The following is a 22731-nucleotide window of genomic DNA, read 5'->3' as shown; positions in this document are numbered from 1 at the left end:
CCAGGAACACTCAGGAGTGTGGAGGAAGCTGATCGATCATGGGAGTGGCCATTCCTCTCTGTCTCTGATGCAGGGCTGGGTCTGGGGCAAGTGGGCCAGCCTGTACCTGGCCCTGTTATCACGTGGACCTTTATTTCCCTTTATCGGTGTAAGTCACACAGGTCCGCCGCGGGCTTTCTCTGAGGATGGAAGTCTGGACGCCTAAAGAAAACAGTAAAGGAGGAGGAGGGCTGGGTGTGTGCGATGGAGGGGGAAGTTGAAGTGGCCCATTGAGGAAGCTGTCTGGTCTGCTTCCAGAGAAGTATATGAAAAAAAAGAAGTTTATTCAGTGAACAGAAGACGGTGCCGCAGACACTGGTAACCGCCTACCCTCACGACAGGGGGAAGGGTGCACTCCTGAGCCCGTGGCCCCAGGACTCTGGCGGCTCCAGCGCTCCCTGCATCCTACCCCTCAATCGTAGCCCTCGTCGTCTTCCTCCTCGTCGCCAAAGAAGAAAGTCTCTCGGTCCAGGTTCTCAGACTCCTCGTCATAGGAGAAGCTGTCATTGTCCAGCTCCTCTTCAAACTCATCCTGCTGCCACTCAGGCACATCGTCCTCGTCGTCGTCGTCCTCCTCCTCCTCCACCTGCAGCCCCGAGGAGCCCTGGGGCCTGGGAGAGCACCACGCTCAGCCCCCGAGGAATCCTAGCGCCTCCCACGCCCCCTCCGTGGCTCTGCCCCCTCCACTCACTGACTGCCGGGCACGTTGGATCCTTTCGCCTCCCGGGCCTCTGATGATGGGCTCTGGAGACCAACCCGGAAATCCTGGAAAGGAAACGGGAGGATGCGGGGAGCAGGAGAGTAGAGGACACAGGGCCTCTGTGCCCAGGCTCGCTTCACCCAGCATCCTCTGAGGGCCAAGGGGGGCCCGGCCCCTGCCAGGAATGCCCCCCGCTCAGCACCGCCCTCCACAAGCCACTGCCTCTGTGTAATGTGACTCAGAGGTGGTCTCCAGGGACCCAGGATACTGCGGTGAGGCACCACCCCCACCTCCCATGTATGTTCATGCCTTTTCTGCCAAGTTACTACCAGTCCGCAAGCTCCCTGAGGGTGGGATTCCTAGTTTAGACTCGACAGCAGAGTGTTAGAGCAGAAAGAACCTCAGATCCCCTATTCTAGTGGATGCCAGTCCCCTGCCCCAAGTCCCAGGATTCTAAATCCCCATCTGCGAAGAATCTTCTGAAGAAGCTCCCAAGTGATTCTGGGGAGCAAGCAACTGGCCAAATACTCTTGATCTGGGATAACCAACTCCATTTTCCAGGAAACGCCAGGTGGCTAAGGGGCAGGCCTGGGAGCTGGGATGAACGCCAGGTCCATTTGCCCTTGACGCCTTTCCTTCAGGATCCCTCAGGGCGGCCGGGCCGGGTGGGCGGCTACCTGGGTGGAGTGCTGCAGGATGGCCAGCAGCCGCTCCTGGATCCGCCGCAGCAGCTCCAGGCCCGTGCTGAGGTGCTCCGCCCGCAGGAGGCGCAGCGAGGAGCCCAGGTCTCTGCAGCGCAGCAGGGTCTCTTCTGCAGAGGGGGCAGGGCACGGGGGCTCCCTCCCTTCTTCCCGTCCTTCCACAGAGGCATACTGGACGCCCACCATGTGCCACCCACATCTACTGGGGCCTAGCGCCTAGAGGTGGGGACAGGTCGTAACCAAAGCAAAGGTCGGGTGAAGGGCTGTGTACTGTGTACCTGAGGACTGGAACTTTGTAACGGTGATAAGGCTATGAAGGACAGGAAGGGGACAGAATAAAGGTGGGCAGCTGGCTCTGGTCACCCACCCGTTTGTGTGTCGGGGGTGGGTGCTGGGGGAGGAGGCAGGAGAGAGCACTGAGTGGGCAGGGGCCTCACCCAGGAGGATCTGCAGGGCGTTGGTGTGCAGCTCCAGGGCCTCGGTCTGCTGTTCCACCACGTCCATGTGCTCCGTGTCCTGGTTGTAGAAGCTGTACACGCAGGCGTAGGCCAGCACCTGCGGAGCCCAGGCCGCCGATCCCGCTGAGGCCGCCTCCCGCCAGCTTCTTCCTCCCTCCCTCCCTCCCTCTCCCAGCCCACCAGACCCCTGGGCACATCGCCCCCCCCACCCCGCCCCGCCCCACACCTTTCGAGCCTGCTCAAGACCCCGGCAGGCGTCGCTGAGGAAGGTGAAGGATCTGGGCGGGGGCACCTCGTGGATGGCAGACACGCGGTTCTGCAAGTTCACAGCAAAGTCCTGCGCAGGGAAGGCGGTCAGTGCCAGCACGCGCAGCCCCACCCAGTCAGGAGAGCACCCGTCCCGTTGGGACCTCTAGCCTCTGCCCGGCCGTCTGGGCCAGCCCTCTGACCTCCTCACCGACCCAGCCGTCTCCCCCGCTGCTCACCCGGGCCTGGTGATGGAAAGTACACCTCTCATTATAGTCCTGGAACCGCTTCTCCTGGCGAGCTGCTTTGCTCACCTGGTAAAGACAGGCCGAGAGGGCTGTCGGGTGCTTGGCAGGACAGGATGGGGTTAATAATCAGACCAACTGCCATTCATGGAGGCCTTCTGATGCTTTACCCAGGTTTTCTCACTCAATTCTCATAACTGTGACGTAGGTCAGACTACCATCCTCTTTTACAGATAAGGGCGCTGAGGCCTGGACAGGTTAACTGAGTACACAGTGGAGCCAGGCTCTGACAGAGCCCTTGCTCTGCTCTGGGCTGGTGCTTCCTGGGAGCGCCCAGCCCGCCCCGGCCTCTCTGTAGCCACCTCGGTGTGAGACGTCTGACTCCGGAGCTGAAGGTCTTCATGCACAGACCTCCCAAGATAGAACTCTCAGCACCCGCAGGCCCAGGTGGCTTCTGTCTTCTCCCCACTGAGCCTTCGCCCCAACAGCTGTTCGGCTGCTTGGGACACAGAGACGTCTGTGCCCAGGCCCTGCAGCAGCATCTCATCCTCACTGCCCTTGGGCCTCTGCCCCTCCTTCCGGCGCCGGCCCCTTACCATGGCAGAGCAGTTGTAATAGTCTTTGTGATTTGGCTTCCAGGACTTGAGGCAGCGCCAGCAGAATCCATGGTTGCATTTGGCACAAGTCATGCTGTGGAGGAAGCTAGCTGGTCAGAGGGCTCCTGCCTCTGGCCAGGGCCACACCAGGAATGCCCAGGGCCTGGACTCACCACTGAAGATGCCCTGGTCCCTCTCATGCCCTCTTAGTCTCCTTAACCTTACCAATCCTTACTGACCACACCCTGGCTTCTGAATTCCCCTATACAGCGTGGGCTTCAAAGTGGGGGAAGGAACACTCAGATCCAGGGAACACTCTGGAGGGTGCAGCGAAGGTGGCTGAGTAACTGCCCTTGTTTGCTGAGCTTTCGGGTAGGCCCACTGCCCCTTCCTTCCGCCAGGCCTCCCACCCTCTCCCACGCCCCCCGACCCTGCCGGTGCCCACAGTACCCCCTTCTTACTGCAGACACCCCTCGTTCTTCTCGATGGGAGCCTGACAGCTGGGACAGCGCTTGGAGATGAGCTTGGCCAGATGCTTGCTCTGGGCCTCCACGCTCATGCCATCGTAGTAGCCACCATCGTCCACCCACTGAGACATGTGGCCACAGCTGGCAGGGTAATGTGCCTAGAGCAGGAGGGGCAGTGAGGACGCAGCCCACCCCTTACTGCGGGGAGGGAGGGGGAGGTCAGGTCTGAAGGACGGCAGTGTGGGGAGGACAGGGAAGAGTCCTTGTGGGTGGCAGGGAGAGGTGCGGATCCCGGCTCCAGGGCAGAGCCAGGGTGGGCACCCACCTCAGGGAAGCTACAGTTGAAGCAGGAGGCCCAGCCACACTTGGAGCAGCTGGTCCCACAGCCCAGGCCCTGGCGGCACAGGATGCGGTCGCAGCCCTGGGGGTTGGTGCACCAGGTCAGGTTGGCACAGCTCTCCACGTAGCCACGCAGGAGGGCCTTCTCGTACTGTGGGGACGCAGGTGCCACGAGGTGAGGGCCTGGCTCTCCGGATGCCACACCTCCAGGCCCCCCCCACCCCCCCTCACACTGCATGTCAGCCCACTCCCTGGGGCTGTGCACTGGAGCCTCTCCGAGGAGGCGGTACCTTGGAGATGACCTCTGGCGAGGAGATGATGGTGCGGATGAAGGCCCCCGTGGGCTGGGCGGGGCAGTCGGCAATGGGGCAGGTGCAGTTCAGCACAAGGTTCTGCTCAATTCGAGTTGTCAGGTACTCCTTCCAGCAAGACTGGGAGGGACACAGGAGCAGCCGCTCAGGGGCAGCGTGGGAGCAGCACAAGCGTGACTCACCGAGCACCCCTCCCCGACGGCGCACGAGGCCAGAGACAAGCCTGCTTCTACGTCAACCCGGAAACTGACCCTAAGCTTTCCGGCCTCCATGAGTCTTCCTGAGATTGGCCCAAATTACAGTTCACTTTGAGGATGTGCAGGCCATGGTAATGTAATTATAATTATTGTTGGGATGGATGTGAAGGGAATGGGAAAAGAGAATCAGGAAAAAGGAGAAGATTCAAGTTCTAAGAAAGATTTGGAGACAGCAAGAAGGTCAGAGAGAAAGGAGGCCTGGGGGGCTGGCCAGGGTCACTGCGCCGCAGCTGCAGCCTCGCCTCCCGGCTCCACTGCTCACCTCAGCGCCTGTCTCGATGCTCCCGCTTCCCCAGACTCAGCCTCCTCCACAAAGCAGCCTTGCCAGCTGCACCCCCAAATCCTAATCAGCCACCCCACCGCTCCCCCAGTCCCCAGCACTGGAACTGTCACAACTCCTGAATCTTTTTCTTGCTTCCACGTCACTGCCCCCGCCCAGGCCATCATCCCCTCACCCCTCAACTGCCGCGGGAGCCCGTCCCATCAGTGCGCTTCCTTCCCCCATCGCTCCTGACACCATGAGCGCCCAAGCCTCCAAAAGACTCCATTAACGACCCTTTCCCTCACACTGCCAATGGCCGAGCTTCCCCAAATGACGCGTCCAACCCCTGGAGAGTCCCCCAGGTGGTTTCAAAGCTCCAGGATAAGTAAGAAACACTTCACCGGACTATTTTCACTCAAAGTACTAAACAAAACCAACCCCTTCTACAGTGAAACAAGCCCAGATAAACTGGGAAGTTGAATGCAAAATTCTTGCATTTTTGAGATCATACAGGGGAAATTTCTCCAAGTTCAGACCCCCACGCTTGCAAGCACACAGGCCATGAGGGCCCCTCACCACCATGGGGTGGGAGCCCTGCCCTGTAGGACGAAGGCCAGCATCTCAGTTCAGAGCCCACTCCACTCCCACAAGGGGTGGACTGGACTCCCCCTCCCGCCCTCTGCCACTCAAGCCTCACCCTGGGAGCCACCTCCGACTGCTCCAGACCCCAGGATTTCCCGTCTGATCGCTCCTGCACTGCCACTGGCTCCCCTTTGGCTGGGACCTCTGCCATCAGCCTGCTTTTCCTCAGTCCCATTTTCCGGCTCCCCGTCTCTTCACCTCTACAGGGTCGGGGTACAGCTTGGGCCTGCTCTTCTCTCCCTGGGTGTTGCCAGCCAGGCCTCTCCACTTAATTCCAAATCCAAAGATCCACTGTCTGCTTCCCAGTCCCACTCAGGTGTCCAACAAAGCAAAAGCAGCTCAGACTTCACTTGGCCCAAACAGGTGGAATTTCCCCTCAAAAACCTGCCCTTCAGCCCAGACATCTTCCCCAGCTCAGTAAAAGATGACACATCCCCTCCTCCCAGATGCTCAGGTAAAAAACCCAGGAACTGCCTTGATTCCCTTGTCCTAAGCCACAAAACCTGTCAGCTCCATCTCCACATGCGTCCCAATCCGTCCACTCCCCTCTTCACTGTCCCTAGGCCCAGCTGCCACCAACTCTTGCCTCTTTGTACAACAGTCTCCAAACCAGTGTCCCTACTTCCACTCTTGTTCCATCCAAGTCTTTTCTCCACAAAAAGTGATCTTTTCAAAAATGGAAATCAGATCATATCATCTCCCTGCTTAAAACCCACCAGGGCTTCCCATAAATTAAAGGCCACTGTCCACCAACCCAACCCATCTGGGACCCTGTCCATCTCCCAAATCGCCTCTCCTTCCGCTGTCCCACCAGTTTGCTCACCTACCTCACAGAACTATTTTGGGAATTAAGCAAGATGATGTGTGTAAAACAGCACAATGGCCCAGAGTGAGTCCCCCATAAATATTAGCTGTGGTTAGTATTAGCTCTCGGGTCCTTGCCAGTTGGGGTTTCCCCACTCCCTCACGCAGCACCCAGAGCTGTGCACGTAGTAAGTCCATGACAAGTATTAGTTGAATGAAAAAGTGAAAGCGTAAAGGAAATAATTAAGAACCTGGAAAAAGGGAGCAGAGGCAACTATGTGAGAAGAGTAACCTGAAGCCGAGCAAAAGGGAAGGAGAAAAAAGTACAAGTACACACACATGCAAACACACACAGCCCCGGTCACCCACCACTGGGGCAGCGCTGCTGAGAGAGGCAACTAGAATTCAGGGCAACAAGGGAGCTCATCCTGCTAAGTAGATGGGTTTGGACACCGGTCCCACAAGCTGTGAGGCAGGGAAGATAAGGCACTCAGTACCCGGCTTCCTGCCTCAGCCCCTCCCCCTCTGAGGACTACTCCCTCTCCATCTACAGCCTTCTCTGCCTCAGCTTTCCAGCAGCCTGACTTCTCATGCTGCCCTCTGCTTTTGTGCTATTTTTTGGTTTAAACCATTCCTTCTTATTTTTATATTAAATGAGAGTATATATGGTAAAAATAAGTGATGATGTTCTGGGATAAAGAGCCTTGAATGGTGATAAGGAAACCATAAACTACAGTCATCACCAATTTCACAACACTTTTCATTTAGAAAGTACCTTGATTCTGTATATGTGTGTGTTTATCTACCTACCTACCTACCTACCTACCTATAGTTCTCAAATTTGGCCGAACACTGGAATCACCTGAGGAGCTCTTAAAACTCCAGATGCCTGGGTTTCACCTTCAGAGATTCTAATTGGTCTGGGCCATAGTTTGAGCATCGGGATTTTTCAAAGCTCCCAGTGATTACAATATGCAGCAAAGAGAGAACCACTGACACGTACCGCCAGATCCTAACAACCTGCAGGGTGTCAAGGCGCCACTTACGATGACAAAACCAGTTTAAGGGAGACTAAGAGACTCATTCAACATTGCCCAGGATGGGAAATGGCAGTGCTGGGGCTGAAGCCCAGAAGTTCCCAAGGAGTTGTGTTGTCGGGCGAGAGCCGGGGCAGGAGAGCAGCTGGCAGGGCCTTACCTTACAGCAGTAGTGCATGCAGCACAGAGAGGGCAAGTCGTCGTCGGGCTCCAGGGGGCTGACACACACAGGGCAGTGGTCCGGGCGTGCAGGGGCAGCCTGGGCCTGGGGGACGCACAGCCCGGCCGCCAGCAGCAGTGGCTCGGGGTCATCACTGTAGCGCTGCAGCAGCTGTTCGGCGCCCCAATGGGAATGAGCCAGAAGGTGCTGAGCCACGTCTGGCTCTAGGTTCAGCGTCTCCTGCACCTGCCTCACCGTGTGCTCCATCAACCCTTCCACCTCCTGGGGGCTCATGGTGCGGCCCGCAGGCAGCTGTAGGGATGCCAGGGCAGCCACAACTTCCGGGCTTGAGGGACAGAAGAGTCAGCGGTCAGTCTCGCTGCCCTGCTTAACCAACCTGCTAGCTGAACCCCACCCTGGTCCCCCAGTCCCCGCTTGCTCATCTCCATCCACACTTGCTTAACCAACCTGAGGATAACCATCCAACCGTCAGAGCACAGCCTCCACAGGAGCATTTGTAAGAGGGGGGGCTGGCAGTTGCAATGACTGGGGGCACTACAGGAATCTAGTGGGCAGGGGTCACGATGCTAATTGACCTAGAGTGGATGGGACAATCCTACTGCAGGTCCCGCCCAAAATACTACCAGGGTGTCTGGTGAGAAACAATCTACAGCTTTATGCCTCCAAGTGCGGTCTGCGGACCAGCAGCCTAAGTGTCACTGGGAGCTCAACTGAATTTGAACGTGTGTGCATGTGAAAGTTGGAGAAAGATTACTCTAGAGAACTTGTTTTACACACAGTGTGAACAAAAGGCATAAAAATAGAGCCGTAACAACTCCTGGTGAACTGGAGTTGATGTAAAAAGCTTTAGGGGTGCCAGCTACTTGGGGGAATCCTACGGCAAATTCCTCTGTAGAACAGACTTCCTGAAAGCTAGAATTTGTGTATTTCACTGAGCAACGTGCATGGTTAGGACTCACTACATATCTGCGCAATATTTCGATTTTGCTTAGAATGAAAGCCACCAGAAAGGAGTTTACATGTCTGGGTCCCTTGCCTAAGGGCTGGCTTTAGGAGGCTGAGGAGAGCAAGGCCCCTGCTTGGGAAGGAGGCGAAGAAGGGGATGACAGTGCTGGGAGGGGGAATGAAGACTAGCAAAATGGGGGAGATAACAGGGACAGGGAAAATGGGGTTAGACAAAGAAAGAAATGAAATATTTTTCCACTGGGAGCCTGACTTTGGCACTACGACCCCTCCCATGTCACTGCAGTGCCGTCCGTCCTGCGTGGCAGTAAGGGGACAGAGCTAGGGGTGGCTACCTAGGCTTGGAGGTCTCGGAGGTCTGGCTGCCACATAAGGGGACCTCTGCCTGACCTCGGCAGGGCCCCATGGGCTCTGGGCTGGCATACATCAGGATCTGGGGGCGGTCATCCCGCCGTTCCACGTAGCCCTGGCCCAGGAGGTGCAGGATGCAAGAGAGGACATCGGTGCTGGTACAGGCCACGCCCCCGGCAACAGCACGGCCCAGGCTTCCAGGGGGATTTGGACCCTTCTGCCAGGCCTCCAGCACCTGGACGGGAGGAGAGGAAACAGGCGGGACGCTTTTACCCAGGGGAGCCAGCTTGCCTGGGTTCAAGGCCCGGCTCTGCCCTTACCAGCTGGGTGACTATGGATCAGTGCCTAATTCATGCCTCATTTTTCTTATCTGTCAAATGAGAATAGTAATAATAATAGTAATAATAATAATAACTCCACCACCACCTGTCTCATAGTATTTTTGTGTGGATTAAATGACTTAATCACGTAAACTCTTAGAATACAGCCTGGCACATGGTCAGCACTCATGTCTGGTCTCTACCTTCTGTCTAACTGCCTGTCGGGAATAGAAAACCCAAATGGAAATGTCACCCTACCAGGTCTCGGGCTGAGACAGTTCACCTTCCCTGTGATGACCCCCACCTCCAACCCCACCCCCAAGCACGACTCCCTCCCTCTCCCACCACCATCATGGTCTGCCTACCAGACAAACCAGCTGGTCGATGTGGAGGCCCTTCTCTCCGTGGGCTTTGAGAATACGGACAAGAAGACAGCTCAAGAGGTTCCTCTTCTGCTCCAGGGTTTGGCCCTCATCCTCCTCTACGTTCAGGTACGTCTGGGGAGGTAGCAGCCACAGGGCCTCCCCGTGGGGCCAGAGCCCAGGCTCACGGAGCTGCAGCACACCTGGAACCCGCTCCCAGTCAGTGCCCGAGGAGGGGAAGGGACAGAGAAGTGGGGGCAGAGGGGACCCCATTCTCATTCCCTACACCACCCCCACCCGGAGAGCCCCGCCCCCTCGGAGCAGAGGCTCAGCCCAGCCCCCCCCCAGACCTACCCCCACGTGGGAAGTCCTGACCCTCCTGCAGGGTCAAAGGGCCGCTATCAGCGGTGAGGGGCAGGAGTGCCTGGAGCAGCAGCTTGGGGCTGAGGTCAGAATTCTTCAGCAAAGCCTCTACTGACACCTCCTGGTCAGGAGAAACAGGGCTAGTCAGGAGAAGACAGTCGAGGGAAAGGAAAATAAGAGGGAGGACAGAAAGAAGGAGGGAGACACTTGAGAAGAACAGTGACAGACAAAGAAGAGAAGAAGATAGCGAGAGGCCAAGGAGCTGAGGCACCTCCGTCTGATTGAAATTCAGCAGCAGCCACATCTGCACGGTGGACACATGGAGGGTCTGGTCCCCAAACTGCAGCTCAGCCCGGCCCAGCCATGTCCACTGCAGTCGCCGATGTGGTCCCATATCCAGGACTGGATGGTTCTGACCTGGGAAAGTGTTGAGAGAAAATGTGGAGACAGAGTAGGGGAAACAAGGGGTCAGCGTTGAGGTGAGGGTGCACCATTTACCAAACTTTGCTAGTCTCTGTGGGGAGCAGGGCTCAGCATTCACAGACACAGAGGTGCCTCCTCCAGCATCCAGGGCTCAGCCTCCTCTGTGTCTGCCACAGGGACCTGGGAGCCCACCCTGAGCCTAGCCCTGCGCCAGGCGAGCTCCACAGCAGAAACACCAGAGAGGAGAGCTGGGTTTTGCTCCCAGGGAGCTGACAGTTTTAAAGACCCGCTGGGCTGGGTCTCTTCCTTCTCCTGTGAGCCTGGGCTGTCTGCTCAGACCAGAAAACAAGGATGCTGTCAAAGGGAGAGGGTATCAAAAGGAGCCAGCCTGAGAGGTGCTCTCTGGCCAAAGATGGGACAATGTGAAGATCAAAAAAAAATAACACCTGCAATGAACTGAAACACATGAAATGTTTTAAAAGCCATGAGTTCAAAATGATATATTTTTTTAAAAAGACCTCACCAGTCATCTTTGGAGGAAGCTAGAGAACCAACACATTATTTTGAAAACTGGTTAAAAATAAGGGGGAGGAGAAGAGAATCAAGCCTTTCCTGTATAAACGGTACTTCAGGGCAACCAAAAAGCTGATGAGAGGAAGTTTCTCTTTATAGAGGAAGCATTCTGGCTAACACATGGAGAGGGAATGACAAAAGCAGAATGCCACTAGTTCCAAACCCTAATGGCAATGAGAATGAATGAGCGTCTTAGCAAACGGCTAATGGGAAATTATATATAAGGTATAAATTGGACAGACAACAGTGAAATCCACTGATCCACTTTAACATCACAGAGAGAGACAGCCTCCAGGAGGAAGTACACGATACTACCTATGAAGTGCCCTTGCCCGAGAAATCAACTCTGAATCTGAATAAGCTCCTACGTCTAAATATCGGTCTTCGGGAAAGCAGACAGAATACGGTGCCTAGAGGACACCGTGTAGACACAATCAGCAAAATTCAGCCAGTGGACAACCACCCAGTTTATTCTACAAACAATTGCAGGGGGAAGAAAACAGAGGCAGGAACCTATACATTAAGGGCGGCAGGAGATAGAACTCATCAAATGTAATGCGTGGGCTTTGCTTGGATCCTCAACAGGCAAAAAAAAAAACAACCTAATTTTAAAAGCTCGAGATAATTTGGGAAATATGAATATTGACTGTATATCTGATAATATTAGGAACTGTTACTAATTTCTGTAAGTTTGATAATTGTAGTGTCCTTGCTTTTAAAAAGAGAGTTCTTACCTTAAATTTGAGGGCTAGGGAAAGCGGGTGGGGTACAAATGAAGCAAAATCGGCCATGAATTGATAGATGTTGGTATACCGAAGTTTATCTATTCTGTCTACTTTTGTGTATGTCTAAAGTTTCTCATAGGGCTTCCCTGGTGGTGCAGTGGTTAAGAATCCACCTGCCGGGCTTCCCTGGTGGCGCAGTGGTTGAGGGTCCGCCTGCCGATGCAGGGGACGCGGGTTCGTGCCCCAGTCCGGGAGGATCCCACATGCCGCGGAGCGGCTGGGCCCGTGAGCCATGGCCGCTGGGCCCGCGCGTCCGGAGCCTGTGCTCCGCAACGGGAGGGGCGGCGGCAGTGAGAGGCCCATGTACCACAAAAAAAAAAAAAAAAAAAAAAAAAAAAAGCATCCACCTGCCAAGGCAGGGGTCACGGGTTCAAGCCCTGGTCCGGGAAGATCCTACATGCCGCGGAAGAACTGAGCCCGTGTACCACAACTACTGAGCTTGCGCTCTAGGGCCCGCGAGCCACAACTACTGAGGCCCTCGTGCCTAGAGCCCGTGCTCCGCAACAAGAGAAGCCACCAGAATGAGAAGCCCACGTACCACCACGAAGAGTAGCCCCCTCTCGCCGCAACTAGAGAAAGTCCACGTGCAGCAACGAAGACCCAATGCAGCCAAAAAGAAATTAATTAAATAAAAGTTCTCATAATAAAATGATTTTTTAAATGACGGTAAAAATAAGCCATTCTGAAATAAAAACTGATAAAAGTCTTCCAACAATATTCCATCAATTAAGAGACTTCTTCATAAACGAAGCGACAAAGGATTAATCTCCAAAATATACAAAAAATGAGCAGAACGATGCTTTGTGACCACCTAGAAGGGTGTGATAGGGAGGGTGGGAGGGGGGCGTAAGAGGGAGGGGATATGGGGATATGTGTATATGTATGGCTGATTCACTTTGTTATATGGCAGAAGCTAATGCACCATTGTAGAGCAATTATACTCCAATAAAGATGTTGAAAAAAAAATCACTATGCTGTGACAGCCACCATCATCCATTTAAAAAGTACAAGACAAGCTCTTTAACAATCAGACATTTTACATCATTCCTTTTACTCCTTGAAATTATATTTCCATTTCACTTCCCCCACAGAATTTTATCCTGATGTAATACATTGATATTTTTATGCTTGTCAGTCTTTTACTGATCAGTGTCTCATATATCACAGCAACAAAACATGTATGCAAATTTGTTTAAAATTTGTTTCCTATAACTGTAAATAATAAATAATTATTACATTTTAAAAAAGGAGTGGAAGATCTAAATAGACCTTTCTCCAAAGAAGACATACAGATGGTCAAAAAGCACATGAAAAGATGCTCAACATCACTAATTATTACAGAAATGCAAATCAAAACTACAATGAGGTATCACCTCACACCGGTCAGAATGGCCATCATCAAAAAATCTACAAACAGGGCTTCCCTGGTGGCACAGTGTTTAAGAGTCCGCCTACCAATGCAGGGGTCACAGGTTCAAGACCTGGTTCGGGAAGATCCCACATACCATGGAGCAACTAAGCCTGTGCACCACAACTACCGAGTCTGTGCTCTAGAGCCCGCAAGCCACAACTACTGAAGCCCGCGTGCCTAGAGCCTGTGCTCTGCAACAAGAAAAGCCACCGCAATTAGAAGCCTGCAAATCGCAACGAAGAGTAGCCCCCGTCTGCTGCAACTAGAGAAAGCCCACACGTGGCAATGAAGACCCAATGCAGCCAAAAATAAAATAAAATAAAATAAATAATTTTTTTTTTAAATCTACAAACAATAAATGCTGGAGAGGGTGTGGAGAAAAGGGAACCCCTCTACAGTGTTGGTGGGAATGTAAATTGGTACTGCCACTATGAAGAAGAGCACGAAGGTTCCTTAAAAAACTAAAAACAGAGCTACCATATGATCCAGCAATCCCACTCCTGGGTATATACCCAGAGAAAACCATAATTCGAAAAGATACATGCACCCCAGTGTTCACTGCAGCACTATTTACAACAGCCAGGACCTGGAAGCAACCTAAATGTCCACTGACAGAGGAATGGATAAAGATGTGGTACATATATACAATGGAATATTACTCAGCCATAAACAAGAACGAAATAATGCCATTTGCAGCAACATGAATAGACCTACAGATTGTCTTACTGAGTGAATTAAGTCAGACAGAGAAGGACAAATACCGTATAATATCACTTATATGCGGAATCTAAAAAACTGGTACAAATGAACTTACTTACAAAACAGAAATAGAGTCACAGATGTAGAAAACAAACTTATGGTTACCAGGAGGGAAAGGGGGTAGGGATAAATTGGGTGATTGGGATTGACATTTACATACTCCTTATATATAAAATAGATAACTAACAAGGACCTACTATACAGCACAGAGAACTCTACTCAATACTCTGTTATGACCTATATGGGAAAAAAGTCTAAAAAAGAGTGGATATATGTGTATGTATAACTGATTCATGTGCTGTACAGCAGAAAGTAACATGACACTGTAAATCAACTATACTCCAATAAAAATTTAAAAAGAAAAAAAACCTTGGGTTTCCCTGGTGGCGCAGTGGTTGAGAGTCCGCCTGCCAATGCAGGGGACACGGGTTCGTGCCCCGGTCTGGGAAGATCCCACATGCCGCGGAGCGGCTGGGCCCGTGAGCCGTGGCCGCTGAGCCTGCACATCCGGAGCCTGTGCTCTGCAACGGGAGAGGCCACAACAGTGAGAGGCCCGCGTACCACAAAAAAACAAAAAAACAACTTCTAAAGGATGTACTTTAGGAATAAAATTGAACTCAGAAAGAAGGATCAAGATGCAAAAGGAGGGACTTCCCTGGTGGTGCAGTGGTACAGAACCTGCTTTCCAACACAGGGAACATGGGTTCAATCCCTGGTTGGGGAACTAAGATCCCACACGCCACAAGGCAACTAAGCCAGTGCGCCACAACTACTGAGCTCGCACGCCTCAATGAGAAAGTCCACGCACCACAACTACAGAGCCCATGTGCCACAACTACGGAGCCCTCACGCCACGACTACAGAAAAGCCCGTGCACTGCAACGAAGAGCCTGCGTGCCACAACAAAAAAATCCTGCATGCCGCAACTAAGACCTGATGTAGCCAAAAAAATAAATAAAATATTTTTCAAAAATGCAAGAGGAATGGTGACTAAAGCAATTGTTATGATGGCAAATCCAAACTGAATAAAACAATAATAATGATGACCAGCTGGAAGGTAAAAAAAGATACAAGATGGGAGTTAGAGCTGGAATTAAGATTTTCTATGGTCCTTTTATTGTTCAGGAAGATGCAAAGTGATAGTAACAAGTTTACATTAAAAATATAAGGGCAATCAACTATAGAAATAGAATGCATAACTTCCAAAACTGATAGAGACAAAAAAGGAATTTTTAAAATCCAAAATAATAAAATGCATAAAACCTCAGGGCAGAATCACATCAATAAAGGTGTTCCTTTTTTTTTTTTTTTTTTGCTTTACCTGTACATTTTATATACTCTTGTGTATATGAAATAACTAAAATTTAAAATTAATAAGAAGAGTGAACTAAGAGGTTAAAAATAAAAGCCAAATACGTCATTACTCATAATAATTATAAATAGGCAAAAATTGACAATTCAAAAAGAGATTATTAGGTTGATTATAAAAACAAATTCTAGGTATTTATAAGGCACATTCCTAAAATATAAGAGTATGGTAAAGTTAAAAGTTAAATGAGGGAATTCCCTGGCAGTCCAGTTAGGACTCCATGCTCTCAGTGCGGGGGTCCGGACTCAATCCCTGGTTGGGGAACTAAGATCTGCAAGCCACAGAGGCAGCCAAAAAAAAAAGTAAAATGCTACTGGGGGAAATTCTGATGACAGTAGAATATTGGCATGTTTTAAAGTATACTGCCAACAGATTGCTTATTTTTTTTTACCTTTTTATTTTATATTGGAGTAGAGCCGATTAACAATGTTGTGAATAGTTTCAGGTGCACAGCAAAGGGATTCAGCCATACATACACATGTATCCATTCTCCGCCAAACTCCTCTCCCATCCAGGCTGCCACATAACATTGAGTTCCCTGTGCTATACAGCAGGACCTTCAGATTGCTTATTAATAGTAGCAAGGGAAAAAATATTAACTATACAGTGGAGAAATCAAACAACCTCTTGACCAGGTTGTCAAAATTAACATCACAAACAAGGGGCAGATGGTAATCCTGTGCTTCCAGATGTAATACCCTAAGAAGTATATAATATCAGTTAGTACTCTGGCCAGGAATACATAACTTGAATCTAATCATGAGGAAATATACCACCTTAAGATAGGAACTACTTAGAAAATTTTAAAGGACTATATTCTCCCAAAATGTCAACGTCACAAAAGACAAAGAACGGCCAAGGAATTGTTCCAGACTAAAGGAGACTAGAGACATGACAACTAAACAAAACGGGTGATCCTAGACTGGATCCTCTCCTGGACTGGAAAAAAAAAAAAAAGATTTTGGAGTAATTGACAAAATTGGAATATGGAAAGTAGATTAAAAGTATTATATGAATGTTAAATATTTGAAAGTAATAAATGTACTGCGGTTTTATAAGAGAATATTTTATTCTGAGGAAATGTGTATTATTTAGGGGCAAAGAGCCAGCATATATGCAGCAGTTCATGAGAAAAAAGTATACACACACACATACCACATATACATACATATACACATTTATAGATACGTATATGTACACAAAGAGCAAACGATAAAAGCAAATGAGTGAAAACTTAACGAAAAGTAAACTTGGATAAAGAATATATGAGTGCTCTTTGTATTATTCTTACAATTTTTCTGTAAATCTGAATTTCCAAATAAAATTTTCAAGTAAAGGAACAACTGAATTTTATACTTAAAATGGTTAAAATGGCAAACTTTGCTATTCATATTTTACCACAATAAAAGACACCTAAAAGAATGATGAATTCAAAAAAAAAAGTAAAAGGATAGAAAAAGATATACTAGAAAGATACTAATCAAAGAAAGCTGGTATAGGGACTTCCCTGGCGGTCCAGGGGTTAAGACTCCGCGTTTCCACTGCAGGGGGCACGGGTTCCATCCCTGGTCGGTGAACTAAGATCCTGCATGCCATGTGGCATGCCCAAAAAAATTAAAAAGAAAAAGAAAGCTGGTATACTATTAGTACCAGATAAAAGTAGATCTTAAGAGAAAAAATTTTACTAGAAAGAAAGATGGTCATTTCACAATAATGAGGCTTAACTGATCATGAAGATTCTAAACCTGCACAGTCCATTACGGTAGCCACTAGCCATAGGTGGCTCTTTAACTTTAAACTGGTTAAAGTACATAAAATTAAATATCGAGCTCCTCAGTCACACTAGTCCCATTTCAAGTGCTCAACAGACACAACTGGCTGTCATACTGAACAGCACAGAAAAGAACTTTTCCATCATTGCAGAAAGCTCTATTGGACAGCACTGTTAAATGATTTTAAGTTTGTATCTGAGAATACAGTCAAAAAATATATAAAGCAAAACTGACATGATTAGAAGTTTAAAAATTCACTATTATAATGGTATATTTTAGCATACTTCTCTAAGTAACAGAGCAAACAGACAAAAATAAGGTTACAGATTTGAACAACATAAGGTCAATTTAGTGGAATATACCGAAATCTATATCCAACAGTTGAAGAATACACATTCTTCTTAATCACACATAGAACACTTATAAAATCTGACCATCTACTAGGCCGTAAAGGAAGTCTCAATAAATTGCAAAGATTCAGAATCAGAGAAATCGTGTTCTTTGGCCACAAGGGAATGAAGGTTAAAATCTAAACCAGATAGATAACTAAGCAAAATTAAAGTTTGGAAACTTAAAAATATACTTCCGGGACTTCCCTGGTGGTCCAGTGGTTGAGAATCCACCTTCCAATGCAGGGGACGCAGGTTCGATCCCTGGTCGGGGAACTAAGATCCCACATGCCACGGGGCAACTAAACCCACGCACCACAACTAAAGAGCCCACGTGCCGCAACTACGAAGTCCACACACACTGGAGCCTGCATGCCACAACCAGAGATGCCACACGCTGCAACTACTGAGCCCGTGCGCCACAACTAAAGCCCACGTGCCTCAAGGAAAGATCCCGCATGCCGCAACTAAGACCCAACACAGCCAAATAAATAAATAAATAAATAAATATTTTAAAATATACTTCAAAGAAACTAATAAATCAAAGAAATAAAAATGGAAATTAGAAAATTCTTAGAACTAAACAATAATAAAGTACTACATGATAAAAACTTATGCAACATCCCAAATGTCCATCATTCATGCAGTGGAATATGACTAAGCAATACAAAAGAACAACGTAATGACATAACTGACAACCTGAATAACTCCCACAGACGTTATGTTGAGTGAAAGATATCAGACACAGCAGAATACATACTCTATGATTCCACTTACCTGATGCTTAAAGGCAAAAATCTATGATGATAAAGGGAAAAAGAGTAATTTCTCTTGGAAGAAGATGCTGACTAGAAAGGGGACATGAAGGAGGAAGCCTTTTGGGGTGCTGGAAATGTTCTGTATCTTGATCTGGGGAGTGGTTATGAGAGGGCATATGGACATTAAATTCATTAAGCTATAATTAAGATTTGTGCACTTCACTGAATATTAATTATACATCAAAAAAAAAACTCTAAAAGAAAATAAAACCAAAAAACTTACTGAATGCAGCTAAAGTAATGTTGCGAGGGAAATGAATAGCCTTAAATAGTTTCATTTGAAAATCAGAAGGCTGAAAGGACTAAAAATTAAGTAAGCATGCAACTTGAAGTTAAAAAAAGAAAAATAGAACAAATTCATACGAAGGTGAAGAAAATAAGAGAGAAATTAATGAAGATCTAATCCACGCTTTTCCACCCTTCCTTAGGAGATGGTTCTCTCTAGAGACTATTTTTCTTCATATCTACACATTCCTGTCCAAAGATCCTCTCCTCTTCCTCTCTGAGATGCCACCCCAAATCTCACCCCAGTCTTCAAATGCCTGCCCCTATCTCCTCACTCTGGTTGTAGAAATTGGAGAAGCGGTCAAGGGCATCACAGAATTCTGTGGGAAGGCACTTTCTGGGATGGTACAGGTAGCAGAGTGGAGAGACCGGCCAGCAGCGTGGTGACAGGACCAGTACAGAAACTGTTGGACTTGGATCTTCGATAAATAGTTCTTTCTCAGCCTTCTCTTCCTCCTCTTCCTCCTGAGAGACAGAAGGATTTCAAGGGCTCTTGGGCCCCCTTCTTTGGTCTAGTCTTCCCCTGCTCTCCCACTCTTTCCCTTGCTCTCACCTCCTCTTCTTCCAGGCCCTGTTCCTCCTCATCCTCCTGCTCCAAGAGCAGCTTGTCCAGCTGCTGGAGCTGGTACACGTGGAACTGGCGCTGCAGCTCCTCCGAGGTGCTCAGGCTCCGCAACATCTGCTGGGGGAGGCGGTTGGGGAAGCAGGGGCCGATCTGCTCCAGCACGGCCCCCTCCAGCCAGCTCGAGCCCACGCTCAGGAGACGGTCCGCCATGTAGTGCCTGCAGCGCGCACAGCCCAGGCCGAGCCTCAGTGTGGGGGCTCGGCATGGCCCCCCCACTCCAGAACGTAGGTACTACCTCTGTTGTAGCCTGCCTGGGTCACAGGCCATCCCTCACCTTGTCCTTCCCACCGGTGCCATGGCCATCTCTGCATCTTAATCTCTCCTCCCTACTGCTCCTCCCTCACCTTCCCTCTAAGACTCAAGTCTCCCCCTTCTCTAGACTCTATGCCTCCCATGCCCTACTTCTCCAGCCCTGCACTCACTGGTAGAAGTGCTCAAAAGTCGTGGCCAGCTCCAGGCCAGAGAGGACCATGATGGGCTCCAGGTGCCACTGGAGCCGTCCCAGCATTTCCACTCCAGGAGTTCCACCCATCAGGCCACCTTGGATCTGCTGGTCGATGTGCCTGGCGAACTGCTCACTCATCTGGGGGCAACAGGAAGGGCAGCAGCAAACCATGAAGAGGGAGTGGAGTAGAAGGGTGGTGGGTGGAAGGAGGTGAAAAGGCAGAGCAGAAATGGACTGGGAAGCCGGCGGTCCCCAGCACTCACATGGGCAGCGGTGAGGAAGGATTGCTGTAGCAAGGCGCCCGAGAAGCCGCTGCGCAGGGCCAGCATGAAGGCTGCTCGGGGCCCGAAGAGCTCCGAGCCTGCTCTCTGCAAGCGCCCGTAGAGTTTACAGTAGCGGGGCACGAAGTCTGGCGCCCTCCAGGCCGCAGCCAGGAACCTGCTGACCTGAGGAGAAAGGGGAAACTGCATCCAAGGGGCAGCCCAGCAGCCTCGGTCCCGCCCAGACCTCAGCTCCCTCTGCCCACCTGCTCCTGCACCACACTCAGCCAGCACTGGGTTATGTTCCTCAGGCTGCTGCTTGGAAGAACTGGTGAAGGCCCAGGGCTCCGGTCCTGACCCTTACTGTTCTTGCTGACTGTGGACACAGAGGTCAAAGAACGGGGTTCATCTCAGTCCCTGGGCGAGTCCCAGCATCCTGGGAACTGACCCCTTGGAAGGCCCATGGCAAAGCAGAAAGGATGAGTAAAACCCAGGAGAGAGGAGTCAGATATCACCGCTGCCCAGATTCTTAGTTCAACTGGCCAGACGGACTCACAGGGCCGAGTGGACGGTTCAGGAGAAGGCCCAGGAGGAGGTTCCACGTGCACCAGCAAGTGGCAAAGGCGACGGACTCGAGAGGCAAAGGCTGCTGCTCGACTCAGGGGGTTCCGAGAGCTCTCTCTTTGCTCTAAGTACTGATCCAGCAGCCACCCCAGGGAGCTCACACCTTCCACATCTAAAAGGAGGTGGGTCAGGAACAGGTCTCCATGGGTGATGGGGAAGGGACAGCCCAGGAGAAGGACAGAGAAGGAGTGATTGTACAAAAAGGATTTGGGGGCAGCAGGGCCTTCGTCCTCCCCTCACCAAGCTTTGCTTCAGCTGGAGTCTGGGGACATGGGAACAGGGTGGGGGTGGGGGTGGGGGTGGGGGTGAGAATTCAAATACCAGAGTTTCAGGGAGCAGTCCCTGGGGCAGGAAGGAGAGGAACACTGAGGTGACAAGCCTTCAGGGATAAAGACAGGAACCAAAAGAACCAAGAGCATTAACTCAGGTCAGCCCTGGGAATAATTACAAGGAGCGGGTTAGTTGGGCCAGGGGTGGGGACGGTTACCCGGGGAGGTGATGTTCTGCACCAGGGGGCTGACCAGGGCCTCCCAGCAGGTCTTGCCCAGTGCTTGGGCGGCCTCGTCGTCAGGGAGGAATCGATTGGCAAAATTCTGCTCGTGACGCAAAACCCTGTTGAGTCTGGGAACAAAGAGTGTCTGGTCAAGGATTAAAGACTTCCCGAGGCCTCCACTCAAGCACGCTCAACTCCCAGTCCCCCCGAGCTGAGCCAGTCCCTCACCCTGCTCCCCGCCTCAGCACACACTTCTCACCTCTGCTCTGTCCCCGATCCCGGCTGCTGCTTTACCCTTCAGACTCCCCTGAAGCACATCTCCTGCTCCCTTAACCATCCCCTCTCCTCCCTGCCTGCCTCCCGCCCACTCACCTGGGGCAGAGCTGGAGGAGGCGCTTGCGGTCCTCTGCAATGTCCCGGCTCCAGGCTTGCGCCCGAATTGTGTAGAAGAGACATGTACGGCGACACAGCTGCTCTCGGAATAGTGGCCAGAAAGTGGGCTTGGGGCCCAGGACCTCCACGCCCCGAACCCGGGTGTCGATGCCGCCCTGCAATGTGCACATGTCTCATACCCTCGGCTCCCTGGAGACATTCCCGCATCTCTGGAACTCAACAGGTTCCTGGGCCATCCACGAGCAGACCAAGGAGGACCCTCGGCCTAAGCCTGGCCTGAATGCTGGAGAGTCCAGGCACCGCGGAGACCCTGCGCTTCCTCCTGGTCCCCAGCCCCCAGCCTTTGCCCTCGCCCCACCTGCTGGCAGCGCTTTATGCGGATCTGGATGACAGGCCAGAAGCGGTTCAGGTTCTCCAGGAGGACCACCCGGCTGGCAGACGGCATCACGTTCACCTGGTGGCAAGGGGAGAAGAGGTAGAGAGAGCTGTCACCTGCAGAAGTGGAACGGGAAGGACTGTTGACAGCAACCCAGTCTGTGACAGCGTGTGCCCTTCACCTCTCCCGCCCTGCGCCCATGGATCCACACGCCTCCACAGTCCTAATTCTATTCTCGCTGCTTACGAGACAGTTGCCTGCCTGGGAGGAAGGGATGTGGGAGCTCCCCACGGACTGGGTCCTTCTGATAAGGCCCCGGGACCAACAGAAGGATGGAGAGTAAGGGGAAGCGGGGCACAGGGTCCCCACCGTGTTGAGCTCCGTGCTGATGCAGCTGACACCGTCACCCCCAAACACCACCACCCTGGCCGGCATGTAACTTGAGTCCTCGCTGGCCACCAGAAGAGTCAGCTGCCTGGCAGGGGAGAAAGGAATCAGTCAGAACCAGGGCCCTGGTCTTGGTTCAGAACTTCAGCCCACCACTTCTTCTTCAGACTCCTGTCCTCTGCTTAAGCGTCAGTTTTCCCCAGACCCCTGCTCTTACATTTATCCTCTCCCCAAGTGGCTTCATTTAAACCCATAGTTTCAGCTGAAAGTTCACACCCTAATGACTCCAAATCCACATCTCTACCCTAGACCTGAGCTTTCACGCCATGCCTCCAACAGACGTTTCTATGTCACGCCCACAGGCACCTCCAAGCCTACATGCCCAAACAGACTGGTCATCTGTCTGTAGAAACCTGCTCCTCTTCCTATTTCTCTCTCCTGGGAAAGAAAACTGCCATCCACCTAGTTCTCCAACTAGAACACATGGCTTCTCCCTCGCGGCCGCCCTCATCCAGTCAGTGGCAGGCGCTGTAGATGCCACCTCTCAAGCTCCCCCAGTCCACCGCCCCCTCGCCATCTATTCCCGTCCCCTCTGCCTCACTGAACGTTCATCACTCAGTATGCCTTCCAACTCTCTCCCAGCCTGCCACCCGAACTCGCACAGTTGCCAGAGTTCTCTAAATTAAAAAGCCTACTTTTGTCTCTTTCCCTCTTAAAATCCTTCAGTGGCTCCTCAAGTTTCAGAATAAAGCTCAGAGTTGTTAGATCAGAACTCTGTGGTCCGGCTCTGCCTCCGTTTCTGGCTTCCTCTCCTGCCACTTCACTACACATACCCTTCGTTCCAGCCAGACACAATTACTTAAGGTTCCCCCAATACATCATTGTTTCTTGCTTCCATTT

The 22731-nt window shown here is 51.1% G+C and overlaps 1 protein-coding gene across 1 annotated transcript in view; it reads right to left on the bottom strand.

Moving 5' to 3' along the window:
• Positions 1-309: 309 nt before the first annotated feature.
• The window catches only part of CUL9 (cullin 9), a 38114-nt gene continuing 15692 nt past the window's right edge, over positions 310-22731 (bottom strand). Inside the window, exons 17-41 of the mRNA XM_082849063.1 lie at positions 21814-21919; positions 21427-21522; positions 21048-21223; positions 20670-20803; positions 20115-20294; positions 19825-19934; positions 19562-19744; positions 19276-19436; positions 18782-19010; positions 18504-18693; positions 9916-10061; positions 9636-9765; positions 9285-9484; positions 8584-8834; positions 7265-7610; positions 4082-4222; positions 3778-3942; positions 3447-3610; positions 2986-3079; positions 2384-2458; positions 2125-2235; positions 1878-1995; positions 1417-1550; positions 731-804; positions 310-650 (exon numbers count right to left, since the gene is read on the bottom strand). Of these exons, the coding sequence (XP_082705189.1) occupies positions 452-650; positions 731-804; positions 1417-1550; positions 1878-1995; positions 2125-2235; positions 2384-2458; positions 2986-3079; positions 3447-3610; positions 3778-3942; positions 4082-4222; positions 7265-7610; positions 8584-8834; positions 9285-9484; positions 9636-9765; positions 9916-10061; positions 18504-18693; positions 18782-19010; positions 19276-19436; positions 19562-19744; positions 19825-19934; positions 20115-20294; positions 20670-20803; positions 21048-21223; positions 21427-21522; positions 21814-21919 (3913 nt within the window). The 3' untranslated portion in view covers positions 310-451. The remainder of the gene's footprint in view (positions 651-730; positions 805-1416; positions 1551-1877; positions 1996-2124; positions 2236-2383; positions 2459-2985; positions 3080-3446; positions 3611-3777; positions 3943-4081; positions 4223-7264; positions 7611-8583; positions 8835-9284; positions 9485-9635; positions 9766-9915; positions 10062-18503; positions 18694-18781; positions 19011-19275; positions 19437-19561; positions 19745-19824; positions 19935-20114; positions 20295-20669; positions 20804-21047; positions 21224-21426; positions 21523-21813; positions 21920-22731) is intronic.

This window comes from Leucopleurus acutus (assembly GCF_964270905.1).
Source record: "Leucopleurus acutus genome assembly, chromosome: 10".
Lineage (NCBI taxonomy): Eukaryota > Metazoa > Chordata > Mammalia > Artiodactyla > Delphinidae > Leucopleurus > Leucopleurus acutus.
Note: the sequence above shows the minus strand (reverse complement) of the source record. Positions and strands in the feature narration are given on the sequence as shown.